The following is a 15000-nucleotide window of genomic DNA, read 5'->3' on the forward strand; positions in this document are numbered from 1 at the left end:
TCTGTGTCTGTGTGTCTGTGTGTCTCTGTGTCTCTGTGTCTCTGTGTCTGTGTGTCTGCGCGAGAGAGAGGAAGACGTTGGACAAAGGCCAAGTTGCAGTCATTATCACCCTGATTAACCACAAATAGCTAAGTCATTATTAACCCTTATTAACCACAAATAGCTAAGTCATTATCACCCTTATTAACCACAAATAGCTAAGTCATTATTAACCCTTATTAACCACAAATAGCTAAGTCATTATTACCCTTATTAACCACAAATAGCTAAGTCATTATCATCCTGATTAACCACAAATAGCTAAGTCATTATCACCCTGATTAACCACAAATAGCTAAGTCATTATTAACCCTTACTAACCACAAATAGCTAAGTCATTATCACCCCTTATAAACCACAAATAGCTAAGTCATTAGAGAGAAAAGAACAATAGAAAAGATTGAGGGAAACAGAGAGAAACTAAGGGAAACAGAATAGAGGCAGAAAGAAAGCCAGAGAGAGAGAGCGGTTTGGCGAGAGACAGAGAGAAAGAGAGAGTCTGAGAAAGAAAGAGAGTGAGGTTTGTAGAGATAAGGAGCAAGAGAGAGCTTCCTGGTGTGTCCTCTAACCTGTTGTTGTGTCTGTGTCTCAGAGCTTCCTGGTGTGTCCTCTAACCTGTTGTTGTGTCTGTGTCTCAGAGCTTCCTGGTGTGTCCTCTAACCTGTTGTTGTGTCTGTGTCTCAGAGCTTCCTGGTGTGTCCTCTAACCTGTTGTTGTGTCTGTGTCTCAGAGCTTCCTGGTGTGTCCTCTAACCTGTTGTTGTGTCTGTGTCTCAGAGCTTCCTGGTGTGCCCTCTAACCTGTTGTTGTGTCTGTGTCTCAGAGCTTCCTGGTATGTCCTCTAACCTGTTGTTGTGTCTGTGTCTCAGAGCTTCCTGGTGTGTCCTCTAACCTGTTGTTGTGTCTGTGTCTCAGAGCTTCCTGGTGTGTCCTCTAACCTGTTGTTGTGTCTGTGTCTCAGAGCTTCCTGGTGTGTCCTCTAACCTGTTGTTGTGTCTGTGTCTCAGAGCTTCCTGGTGTGTCCTCTAACCTGTTGTTGTGTCTGTGTCTCAGAGCTTCCTGGTGTGCCTTCTAACCTGGTCATCTCCAACATCAGCCCTCGCTCCGCCACACTAAGGTTCCGCCCCGGCAGCGATGGGAAGACGGTCATCTCCAAATGGATCGTAGAAGGACAGGTCAGTATTTCACTGTTACTGTAGATATGAAGCTAGTATCCAGCTAGAAAGTTTGAACATTTAACTAAATCCAGAGCAGTAATTTCACAGTTAGCTACAAAGCTAATATTAGTAGGTCTTCCCTGGACCCGTATATACACGGAGTATCCAGGGCACAAAGAGTCTCAGAGAAGGAGAGCTGTTACAGAATCAGATGTTTACATCATAGTGAATACTGTTACATGGACAGGGGGAGGATCTGATCCTAGATCAGCACTGGGGCCGTTACAGTATGTTATTCCGCTCTTCTGAAATAGACTACATTTTCTCCATGTTTGGTATTTGGTATTTTATTTGGATCCCCATTAGCCGTTGCAAAAGCAGCAGCTACTCTTCCTGGGGTCCACACAAAACATGAAACATAATACAGAATGACATAATACAGAACATCATCAGACAAGAACAGCTCGAGGACAGAACTACATACATTTTGTAAAAGGCACACGTAGACTACATATCAATGCATACACACAAACTATCTAGGTCAAATACCATATCATGTTTCTTTAGACTTGTCTAAAAATGAATCATGGATTTATTGTGACGGTCTGGGCTATTTAACATGGATTTATTATGACGGTCTGGGCTATATAACATGGATTTATTATGACGGTCTGGGCTATATAACATGGATTTATTATGACGGTCTGGACTATATTACATGGATTTATTATGACGGTCTGGACTATATAACATGGATTTATTATGACGGTCTGGACTATATAACATGGATTTATTATGACGGTCTGGACTATATAACATGGATTTATTGTGACGGTCTGGACTATATAACATGGATTTATTGTGACGGTCTGGACTATATAACATGGATTTATTATGACGGTCTGGGCTATATAACATGGATTTATTATGACGGTCTGGACTATATAACATGGATTTATTATGACGGTCTGGACTATATAACATGGATTTATTATGACGGTCTGGACTATATAACATGGATTTATTATGACGGTCTGGACTATATAACATGGATTTATTATGACGGTCTGGACTATATAACATGGATTTATTATGACGGTCTGGACTATATAACATGGATTTATTATGACGGTCTGGACTATATAACATGGATTTATTATGACGGTCTGGACTATATAACATGGATTTATTATGACGGTCTGGACTATATAACATGGATTTATTATGACGGTCTGGACTATATAACATGGATTTATTATGACGGTCTGGACTATTTAACATGGATTTATTATGACGGTCTGGGCTATATAACATGGATTTATTATGACGGTCTGGGCTATATAATATGGATGTATTGTGACGGTCTGGACTATATAACATGGATTTATTATGACGGTCTGGACTATATAACATGGATTTATTATGACGGTCTGGGCTATATAACATGGGTTTATTATGACGGTCTGGACTATATAACATGGATTTATTGTGACTGTCTGGACTATATAACATGGATTTATTATGACGGTCTGGGCTATATTACATGGATTTATTATGACGGTCTGGGCTATATAACATGGATTTATTATGACGGTCTGGACTATATAACATGGATTTATTATGACGGTCTGGACTATATAACATGGGTTTATTATGACGGTCTGGACTATATTACATGGATTTATTATGACGGTCTGGACTATATAACATGGATTTATTATGACGGTCTGGACTATATAACATGGATTTATTATGACGGTCTGGACTATATTACATGGATTTATTATGACGGTCTGGACTATATAACATGGATTTATTATGACGGTCTGGGCTATATAACATGGATTTATTGTGACGGTCTGGACTATATAACATGGATTTATTGTGACGGTCTGGACTATATTACATGGATTTATTATGACGGTCTGGGCTATATAACATGGGTTTATTATGACGGTCTGGACTATATTACATGGATTTATTATGACGGTCTGGACTATATAACATGGATTTATTATGACGGTCTGGACTATATAACATGGGTTTATTATGACAGTCTGGACTATATTACATCGATTTATTATGACGGTCTGGACTATATAACATCGATTTATTATGACGGTCTGGACTATATAACATGGATTTATTGTGACGGTCTGGACTATATAACATGGATTTATTATGACGGTCTGGACTATATAACATGGATTTATTATGACGGTCTGGACTATATAACATGGATTTATTATGACGGTCTGGGCTATATAACATGGATTTATTATGACGGTCTGGACTATATAACATGGATTTATTATGACGGTCTGGACTATATAACATGGATTTATTATGACGTTCTGGACTATATAACATGGATTTATTATGACGGTCTGGGCTATATAACATGGATTTATTATGACGGTCTGGACTATATAACATGGATTTATTATGACGGTCTGGACTATATAACATGGATTTATTATGACGGTCTGGACTATTTAACATGGATTTATTATGACGGTCTGGGCTATATAACATGGATTTATTATGACGGTCTGGACTATATAACATGGATTTATTATGACGGTCTGGACTATATAACATGGATTTATTATGACTGTCTGGACTATATAACATGGATTTATTATGACGGTCTGGGCTATATAACATGGATTTATTATGACGGTCTGGGCTATATAACATGGATTTATTATGACGGTCTGGACTATATAACATGGATTTATTATGACTGTCTGGACTATATTACATGGATTTATTATGACGGTCTGGGCTATATAACATGGGTTTATTATGACGGTCTGGACTATATTACATGGATTTATTATGACGGTCTGGACTATATAACATGGATTTATTATGACGGTCTGGACTATATAACATGGGTTTATTATGACGGTCTGGACTATATTACATCGATTTATTATGACGGTCTGGACTATATAACATCGATTTATTATGACGGTCTGGACTATATAACATGGATTTATTGTGACGGTCTGGACTATATAACATGGATTTATTATGACGGTCTGGACTATATAACATGGATTTATTATGACGGTCTGGACTATATAACATGGATTTATTATGACGGTCTGGGCTATATAACATGGATTTATTATGACGGTCTGGACTATATAACATGGATTTATTATGACGGTCTGGACTATATAACATGGATTTATTATGACGTTCTGGACTATATAACATGGATTTATTATGACGGTCTGGGCTATATAACATGGATTTATTATGACGGTCTGGACTATATAACATGGATTTATTATGACGGTCTGGACTATATAACATGGATTTATTATGACGTCTGGACTATTTAACATGGATTTATTATGACGGTCTGGGCTATATAACATGGATTTATTATGATGGTCTGGACTATATAACATGGATTTATTATGACGGTCTGGACTATATAACATGGATTTATTATGACTGTCTGGACTATATAACACGGATTTATTATGACGGTCTGGGCTATATAACATGGATTTATTATGACGGTCTGGGCTATATAACATGGATTTATTATGACGGTCTGGACTATATAACATGGATTTATTATGACTGTCTGGACTATATAACATGGATTTATTATGACGGTCTGGGCTATATAACATGGATTTATTATGACGGTCTGGACTATATAACATGGATTTATTATGACGGTCTGGACTATATAATATGGATGTATTTTGACGGTCTGGACTATATAGCATGGATTTATTATGACGGTCTGGACTATATAACATGGATTTATTATGACGGTCTGGACTATATAACATGGATTTATTATGACAGTCTGGACTATTTAACATGGATTTATTATGACGGTCTGGACTATATAACATGGATTTATTATGACGGTCTGGACTATATAACATGGATTTATTGTGACGGTCTGGACTATATAACATGGATTTATTATGACGGTCTGGACTATACAACATGGATTTATTATGACGGTCTGGACTATATAACATGGATTTATTATGACGGTCTGGACTATATAACATGGATTTATTATGACGGTCTGGACTATATAACATGGATTTATTATGACGGTCTCGACTATATAACATGGAATTATTATGACGGTCTGGACTATTTAACATGGATTTATTATGACGGTCTGGGCTATATTACATGGATTTATTATGACGGTCTGGACTATATAACATGGATTTCCTATGACGGTCTGGACTATATAACATGGATTTATTATGACGTTCTGGACTATATAACATGGATTTATTATGACGGTCTGGACTATATAACATGGATTTATTATGACGGTCTGGACTATATAACATGGATTTATTATGACGGTCTGGGCTATATAGCATGGATTTATTATGACGGTCTGGACTATATAACATGGATTTATTATGACGGTCTGGACTATATAACATGGATTTATTGTGACGGTCTGGACTATATAACATGGATTTGTTATGACGGTCTGGACTATATAACATGGATTTATTATGACGGTCTGGACTATATAACATGGATTTATTATGACGGTCTGGACTATATAACATGGATTTATTATGACGGTCTGGACTATATAACATGGATTTATTATGACGGTCTGGACTATATAACATGGATTTATTATGACGGTCTGGACTATATAAAATGGATTTATTATGACGGTCTGGGCTATATAACATGGATTTATTATGACGGTCTGGACTATATAACATGGATTTATTATGACGGTCTGGACTATATAACATGGATTTATTATGACGTTCTGGACTATATAACATGGATTTATTATGACGGTCTGGGCTACATAACATGGATTTATTATGACGGTCTGGACTATTTAACATGGATTTATTATGACGGTCTGGACTATTTAACATGGATTTATTATGACGGTCTGGTCTATATAACATGGATTTATTATGACGGTCTGGACTATATAACATGGATTTATTATGACGGTCTGGACTATATAACATGGATTTATTATGACGGTCTGGACTATATAACATGGATTTATTATGACGGTCTGGGCTATATAACATGGATTTATTATGACGGTCTGGACTATATAACATGGATTTATTATGACTGTCTGGACTATATGACATGGATTTATTATGACGGTCTGGGCTATATAACATGGATTTATTATGACGGTCTGGACTATATAACATGGATTTATTATGACGGTCTGGACTATATAATATGGATGTATTGTGACGGTCTGGACTATATAGCATGGATTTATTATGACGGTCTGGACTATATAACATGGATTTATTATGACGGTCTGGACTATATAACATGGATTTATTATGATGGTCTGGACTATTTAACATGGATTTATTATGACGGTCTGGACTATATAACATGGATTTATTATGACGGTCTGGACTATATAACATGGATTTATTGTGACGGTCTGGACTATATAACATGGATTTATTATGACTGTCTGGACTATATAACATGGATTTATTATGACGGTCTGGACTATATAACATGGATTTATTATGACGGTCTGGACTATATTACATGGATTTATTATGACGGTCTGGACTATATAACATGGATTTATTATGACGATCTGGACTATATAACATGGATTTATTATGACGGTCTGGACTATATAACATGGATTTATTATGACGGTCTGGACTATATAACATGGAATTATTATGACGGTCTGGACTATTTAACATGGATTTATTATGACGGTCTGGGCTATATTACATGGATTTATTATGACGGTCTGGACTATATAACATGGATTTCTTATGACGGTCTGGACTATATAACATGGATTTATTATGACGGTCTGGACTATATAACATGGATTTATCATGACGGTCTGGACTATATAACATGGATTTATTATGACGGTCTGGACTATATAACATGGATTTATTATGACGGTCTGGACTATATAACATGGATTTATTATGACGGTCTGGGCTATATAGCATGGATTTATTATGACGGTCTGGACTATATAACATGGATTTATTATGACGGTCTGGACTATATAACATGGATTTATTGTGACGGTCTGGACTATATAACATGGATTTGTTATGACGGTCTGGACAATATAACATGGATTTATTATGACGGTCTGGACTATATAACATGGATTTATTATGACGGTCTGGACTATATAACATGGATTTATTATGACGGTCTGGACTATATAACATGGATTTATTATGACGGTCTGGACTATATAACATGGATTTATTATGACTGTCTGGACTATATAACATGGATTTATTATGACGGTCTGGACTATTTAACATGGATTTATTATGATGGTCTGGGCTATATAACATGGATTTATTATGACGGTCTGGACTATATAACATGGATTTATTATGACGGTCTGGACTATATAACATGGATTTATTATGATGGTCTGGACTATATATCATGGATTTATTATGACGGTCTGGGCTATATAACATGGATTTATTATGACGGTCTGGACTATATAACATGGATTTATTATGACTGTCTGGACTATATAACATGGATTTATTATGACGGTCTGGACTATATAACATGGATTTAATATGACTGTCTGGACTATATAACATGGATTTATTATGACGGTCTGGGCTATATAACATGGATTTATTATGACGGTCTGGACTATATAACATGGATTTATTATGACGGTCTGGACTATATAATATGGATGTATTGTGACGGTCTGGACTATATAGCATGGATTTATTATGACGGTCTGGACTATATAACATGGATTTATTATGACGGTCTGGACTATATAACATGGATTTATTATGACGGTCTGGACTATTTAACATGGATTTATTATGACGGTCTGGACTATATAACATGGATTTATTATGACGGTCTGGACTATATAACATGGATTTATTGTGACGGTCTGGACTATATAACATGGATTTATTATGACGGTCTGGACTATATAACGTGGATTTATTATGACGGTCTGGACTATATAACATGGATTTATTATGACGGTCTGGACTATATTACATGGATTTATTATGACGGTCTGGACTATATAACATGGATTTATTATGACGGTCTGGACTATATAACATGGATTTATTATGACGGTCTGGACTATATAACATGGATTTATTATGACGGTCTGGACTATATAACATGGAATTATTATGACGGTCTGGACTATTTAACATGGATTTATTATGACGGTCTGGGCTATATTACATGGATTTATTATGACGGTCTGGACTATATAACATGGATTTCTTATGACGGTCTGGACTATATAACATGGATTTATTATGACGGTCTGGACTATATAACATGGATTTATTATGACGGTCTGGACTATATAACATGGATTTTTTATGACGGTCTGGACTATATAACATTGATTTATTATGACGGTCTGGACTATATAACATGGATTTATTATGACGGTCTGGACTATATAACATGGATTTATTATGACGGTCTGTGCTATATAGCATGGATTTATTATGACGGTCTGGACTATATAACATGGATTTATTATGACGGTCTGGACTATATAACATGGATTTATTGTGACGGTCTGGACTATATAACATGGATTTGTTATGACGGTCTGGACTATATAACATGGATTTATTATGACGGTCTGGACTATATAACATGGATTTATTATGACGGTCTGGACTATATAACATGGATTTATTATGACGGTCTGGACTATATAACATGGATTTATTATGACGGTCTGGACTATATAACATGGATTTATTATGACGGTCTGGACTATATAACATGGATTTATTATGACGGTCTGGACTATATAACATGGATTTATTATGACGGTCTGGGCTATATAGCATGGATTTATTATGACGGTCTGGACTATATAACATGGATTTATTATGACGGTCTGGACTATATAACATGGATTTATTGTGACGGTCTGGACTATATAACATGGATTTGTTATGACGGTCTGGACTATATAACATGGATTATTATGACGGTCTGGACTATATAACATGGATTTATTATGACGGTCTGGACTATATATCATGGATTTATTATGACGGTCTGGACTATATAACATGGATTTATTATGACGGTCTGGACTATATAACATGGATTTATTATGACGGTCTGGACTATATAACATGGATTTATTATGACGGTCTGGACTATATAACATGGATTTATTATGACGGTCTGGGCTATATAACATGGATTTATTATGACGGTCTGGGCTATATAATATGGATGTATTGTGACGGTCTGGACTATATAACATGGATTTATTAGACTTTTTTAAAGTTGGTCTTCCAAAGGTCTACATCAGTGGCTTGTAGGCTGTGTGTGGAAGCCAGGAGATGCTAAAGGTGTTTATGTTAATTACTGGTCAATTACCATATGACCGGCAGTTATTTGCTTGACAATCACCAGCTGACAAAATTTCATGACCACCACAGCCCTAACTCTGACAGAGCTCCAGAGTTCCTCTGTGGAGATGGGAGAACCAAATGTCATGACCGCCACAGCCCTAACTCTGACAGAGCTTCCTCTGTGGAGATGGGAGAACCAAATGTCATGACCGCCACAGCCCTAATCAGCACTGTGAGACTCTATAAACATGGCCCCTGATGTTTCCTGCTTTTATAACATACTTTATTAAAAATAACACTTCAAAGTGATGTTCTAAGTGATGTTCTAATTTATGTTCTAACTGATGTTCTGATGTTCTAAGTGATGTTCTAAGTTAAGGTTCTAACTGATGTTTTGATGTTCTAAGTGATGTTCTAAGTTATGTTCTAACTGATGTTCTGATGTTCTAAGTGATGTTCTAAGATATGTTGTAACTGATGTTCTAAGTGATGATCTAAGTTATGTTATATTCTGATTGCATCTTCACCTATTGCGTTCTCCTATAGGTGGTGAGAGAGAGAGGTGGAGAGAGGGATGGGAAGGAGGAGGAGTGGAGAGTCGTGTATGAGAGAGAGAACAGAGAGAAGCAGCCTGATGTAGACACACTGGAAATACCAGACCTCCTCCCCTTCACACTGTACAGGTAGAGAACACACACACACACACACACACACACACACACACACACACACACACACACACACACACACACACACACACACACACACACACACACACACACACACACACACACACACACACACACACACACACACACACACACACAGCCTGTGATGTATCATACGCCATATGAAGTGATTCACTCCTCTGGTTTCCTTACCCTCCTTTTAACCCTCTTTCACACCCTGCACTCTGTCTCTCTTTCTCTCTGCCCTCTCTCTCTCTCTTTCTCTCTCTCTCTCTGCCCTCTCTCGCTCTCTCTCTCTGTCTCTGTCTCTGTCTCTGTCTCTCTCTCTCTCTCTCTCTTTGTCTCTGTCTCTGTCTGTCTCTATCTCTCTCTCTCTCTTTCTCTCTCTCTCTCTCTGCCCTCTCTCGCTCTCTCTCTGTCTCTCTCCTTCTCTCCTTCTCTCGGTCTCTCTCTGTCTCTGTCTCTGTCTCTGTCTCTGTCTCTCTCTCTCTCTCTCTGCCCTCTCTCGCTCTCTCTCTCTGTCTCTCTGTCTCTCTCTCTCTGTCTCTCTCTCTCTCTAGCCTCTCTCTCTGTTTCTCTCTCCCTCTCTCTCTCTCTGTCTCTCTCTCTCTCTGTCTCTCGCTCTCTTCTGGGAGTGATAGTGCATTTTCTGATTCCCCATCTTTTACACAGAGAAACATATTACTGTTAGTGTGAAACTGCATATCTGTGTGTGTGTGTGTGTGTGTGTGTGTGTGTGTGTGTGTGTGTGTGTGTGTGTGTGTGTGTGTGTGTGTGTGTGTGTGTGTGTGTGTGTGTGTGTGTGTGTGTGTGTGTGTGTGTGTGTAGGTTCCGATTGCGCCAGGAGAACATTGTGGGCTCCAGTCCATCTAGCACCCCCTCCAGGATGATTCAGACACTGCAGTCGGCCCCCGATACACACCCCAACAACCTCACCCTGGTTACAGCTACACAGACCAGCCTCACACTGCGCTGGGCGGTAAGGCACACACACACGCACGCACACACACACGCATGCACGCACGCACGCACGCATGCATGCATGCACACACACACACACACACCCACACCTTAACATCCTCACACTGCTCTGGAATGTGTGTGAATAGGAGTACTTCTGAGTTTCTTTGTCTCTGTGTGTGTGTGTGTGTGCGTGCGTGCGTGTGTGTGTGTGTGTGTGTCAGCGGCGATGCGTGGCTGGGTAGGTTGAGTGTGTGACAGGCTGTAATCAGCGTCTCTCCTGGTTATCACCGCTAATGCTAATCTGTCAGGTTTCCCATTCACCGCGCGAAACGCTAACAGCACAAGCTGCAATGTAATTGTCTCCTTACTTACTCTCTCCATCTCTCTCTCCGACTCTCACTCTCTAATACCACCTCTCTCTTTCTCTCTCTCTCCCTCCCCCTCTCTCTCCCTCTCTCTCTCTCTCTCTCTCTCTCAAATTCCTCTCTCTCTCTCCCTCTCCCCCCTCCCCCCTCTCTCTCCTGTCTTTTATAACCTAAATGGGAAACAGAGTATTTTTCCGTTTAAGGGACGGAATGAGAAAAATAAGCTGTAAGAGCCCGAGCGCTACGCTATGCTACCTGAGATGCAGCTAATGGGATTTTACCTGTGTTTTAACACTTGCGTTAATGGGGCATTATAATGGTTAGCTAATGCTATTATCAGCCTTCATTACAACGGTTAGCTAATGCTATTATCAGCCTTCATTATAATGGTTAGCTAATGCTATTATCAGCCTTCATTACAATGGTTAGCTAATGCTATTATCAGCATTCATTACAATGGTTAGCTAATGCTATTATCAGCCTTTATTATAATGGTTAGCTAATGCTATTATCAGCCTTCCTTATAATGGTTAGCTAATGCTATTATCAGCCTTTATTATAATGGTTAGCTAATGCTATTATCAGCCTTCATTATAATGGTTAGCTAATGCTATTATCAGCCTTTATTATAATGGTTAGCTAATGCTATTATCAGCCTTCATTATAAGGAGCTCTAGTGTTAATCTATGCTCAGTGTCGGAGCTTTTCCAATCCAAGCCTCCAGGTCCACACTGGTGCTGCTTTTTTCCCTTTCTTCCTCCTAGTTCATTTACTAATTGGTTAATTGATAAATTGATAAATTGATAAATGGATTAATGGCACTGATTGGCCTGAGATCCACTCACCTGGTGTCCCAGGTCTAACACATACACACCAAGGAGGTTAAAATGAATGAGTGATGCACTCTGCTCTGACCTCTCTTTATCCTCCCCTCTCTCCATCTTCCACTAGGAGCGTACACACACACACACATTGGAGGGAGAGAGAGAGAGAGGGGGGGACAGTGAGAGAGAGAGAGAGAGAGAGAGAGAGAGAGAGAGACGGGGACAGAGAGAGAGAGAGAGAGAGAGAGAGCGGAAGGTAAGGTGACAGAAATAAAGAGAGAGGGAGTGAGGGAAGAATGGCAGAAATATTGAGGAGAGGAGGAAGAGGGGGAAGAAGAGAGGGAGAGAGTAAGAGAGGACAGGGAAAGAAAGGGATAGAGGAGGAGGGAGGGAGGGTGACACAGAGACACGAGGAGAGAGGGAGCGAGAGAAAGAGAGAGAACAGTAACTGTTTTTTAAGATGAGCTTGTAAATAACATAAATAAATAACCAGGATCTTGCTTTTTCATTCTCTCTGTGTGTGTCTGTGTGCCTGTGTGTCTGTGTGTCTGTGTGCCTGTGTGCCTGTGTGTCTGTGTGTCTGTGTGCCTGTGTGTCTGTGTGCCTGTGTGTCTGTGTGTCTGTGTGCCTGTGTGCCTGTGTGTCTGTGTGCCTGTGTGTCTGTGTGCCTGTGTGTCTCTGTGTGTCTCTGTGTGTGTGTCTGTGTGCCTGTGTGTCTCTGTGTGTGTGTCTGTGTGCCTGTGTGTCTGTGTGCCTGTGTGTCTGTGTGTCTGTGTGCCTGTGTGTCTGTGTGTCTGTGTGTCTGTGTGCCTGTGTGCCTGTGTGTCTGTGTGCCTGTGTGTCTGTGTGTCTCTGTGTGTCTCTGTGTGTCTCTGTGTGTGTGTCTGTGTGCCTGTATGTCTCTGTGTGTGTGTCTGTGTGCCTGTGTGTCTGTGTGCCTGTGTGTCTCTGTGTGTGTGTCTGTGTGCCTGTGTGTCTGTGTGAGAGACAATGGGTGTTTCTCAAAATGCATACTTCACTCCGACTTCGTAATGAAATGTTGCCTGTTCACGTCGTATATGTTACCTGACTACAATATTTTATCTTGACACCTTACGTTCCGTAGATAGCGAGCCCATAATAAGTCAATAGGGCTAACTGGCTAGCTACTAGTACTGTTAGGGCTGTTAGGGCTAACTGGCTAGCTACTAGTACTGTTAGGGCTGTTAGGGTTAACTGGCAAGCTACTAGTACTGTTACTAGTACTGTTAGGGCTAACTGGCTAGCTACTAGTACTGTTAGGGCTAACTGGCTAGCTACTAGTACTGTTAGGGCTGTTAGGGCTAACTGGCTAGCTACTAGTACTGTTAGGGCTGTTAGGGCTATCTGGCAAGCTACTAGTACTGTTAGGGCTAACTGGCTAGCTACTAGCACTGTTAGGGCTAACTGGCAAGCAACTAGCGCTGTTAGGGCTAACTGGTTAGCTACTAGTACTGTTAGGGCTGTTAGGGCTAACTGGCTAGCTACTAGTACTGTTAGGGCTGTTAGGGATAACTGGCTAGCTACTAGTACTGTTAGGGTTGTTAGTGCTAACTGGCTAGCTACTAATACGGTTACTAGTACTGTTAGGGCTAACTGGCTAGCTACTAGTACTGTTAGGGCTGTTAGGGTTAACTGGCTAGCTACTAGTACTGTTACTAGTACTGTTAGGGCTAACTGGATAGCTACTAGTACTGTTAGGGCTAACTGGCTAGCTACTAGTACTGTTAGGGCTGTTAGGGCTAACTGGCTAGCTACTAGTACTGTTAGGGCTGTTAGGGCTATCTGGCAAGCTACTAGTACTGTTAGGGCTAACTGGCTAGCTACTAGCACTGTTAGGGCTAACTGGCAAGCAACTAGCACTGTTAGGGCTAACTGGCTAGCTACTAGTACTGTTAGGGCTGTTAGGGCTAACTGGCTAGCTACTAGTACTGTTAGGGCTGTTAGGGCTAACTGGCTAGCTACTAGTACTGTTAGGGCTGTTAGGGTTAACTGGCAAACTACTAGTACTGTTACTAGTACTGTTAGGGCTAACTGGCTAGCTACTAGTACTGTTAGGGCTAACTGGCTAGCTACTAGTACTGTTAGGGCTAACTGGCTAGCTACTAGTACTGTTAGGGCTGTTAGGGCTATCTGGCAAGCTACTAGTACTGTTAGGGCTAACTGGCTAGCTACTAGCACTGTTAGGGCTAACTGGCAAGCAACTAGCACTGTTAGGGCTAACTGGTTAGCTACTAGTACTGTTAGGGCTGTTAGGGCTAACTGGCTAGCTACTAGTACTGTTAGGGCTGTTAGGGATAACTGGCTAGCTACTAGTACTGTTAGGGCTGTTAGGGCTAACTGGCTAGCTACTAGTACAGTTACTAGTACTGTTAGGGCTAACTGGCTAGCTACTAGTACTGTTAGGGCTGTTAGGGTTAACTGGCTAGCTACTAGTACTGTTACTAGTACTGTTAGGGCTAACTGGCTAGCTACTAGTACTGTTAGGGCTAACTGGCTAGCTACTAGTACTGTTAGGGCTGTTAGGGCTGTTAGGGCTAGCGGGCT

General features: G+C 39.8%; 1 protein-coding gene across 1 annotated transcript in view; it reads left to right on the forward strand.

The window, feature by feature from the left end:
- Positions 1–15000, forward strand: part of LOC106593331 (protein sidekick-1) — a 607750-nt gene that overhangs the window by 475412 nt on the left and 117338 nt on the right. Inside the window, 3 exon segments of the mRNA XM_045692043.1 lie at positions 1092–1213; positions 10141–10277; positions 11112–11262. Coding sequence (XP_045547999.1) covers positions 1092–1213; positions 10141–10277; positions 11112–11262 — 410 coding nt within the window.

This window comes from Salmo salar, chromosome ssa12 (genome assembly GCF_905237065.1).
Source record: "Salmo salar chromosome ssa12, Ssal_v3.1, whole genome shotgun sequence".
Classification (NCBI taxonomy): domain Eukaryota; kingdom Metazoa; phylum Chordata; class Actinopteri; order Salmoniformes; family Salmonidae; genus Salmo; species Salmo salar.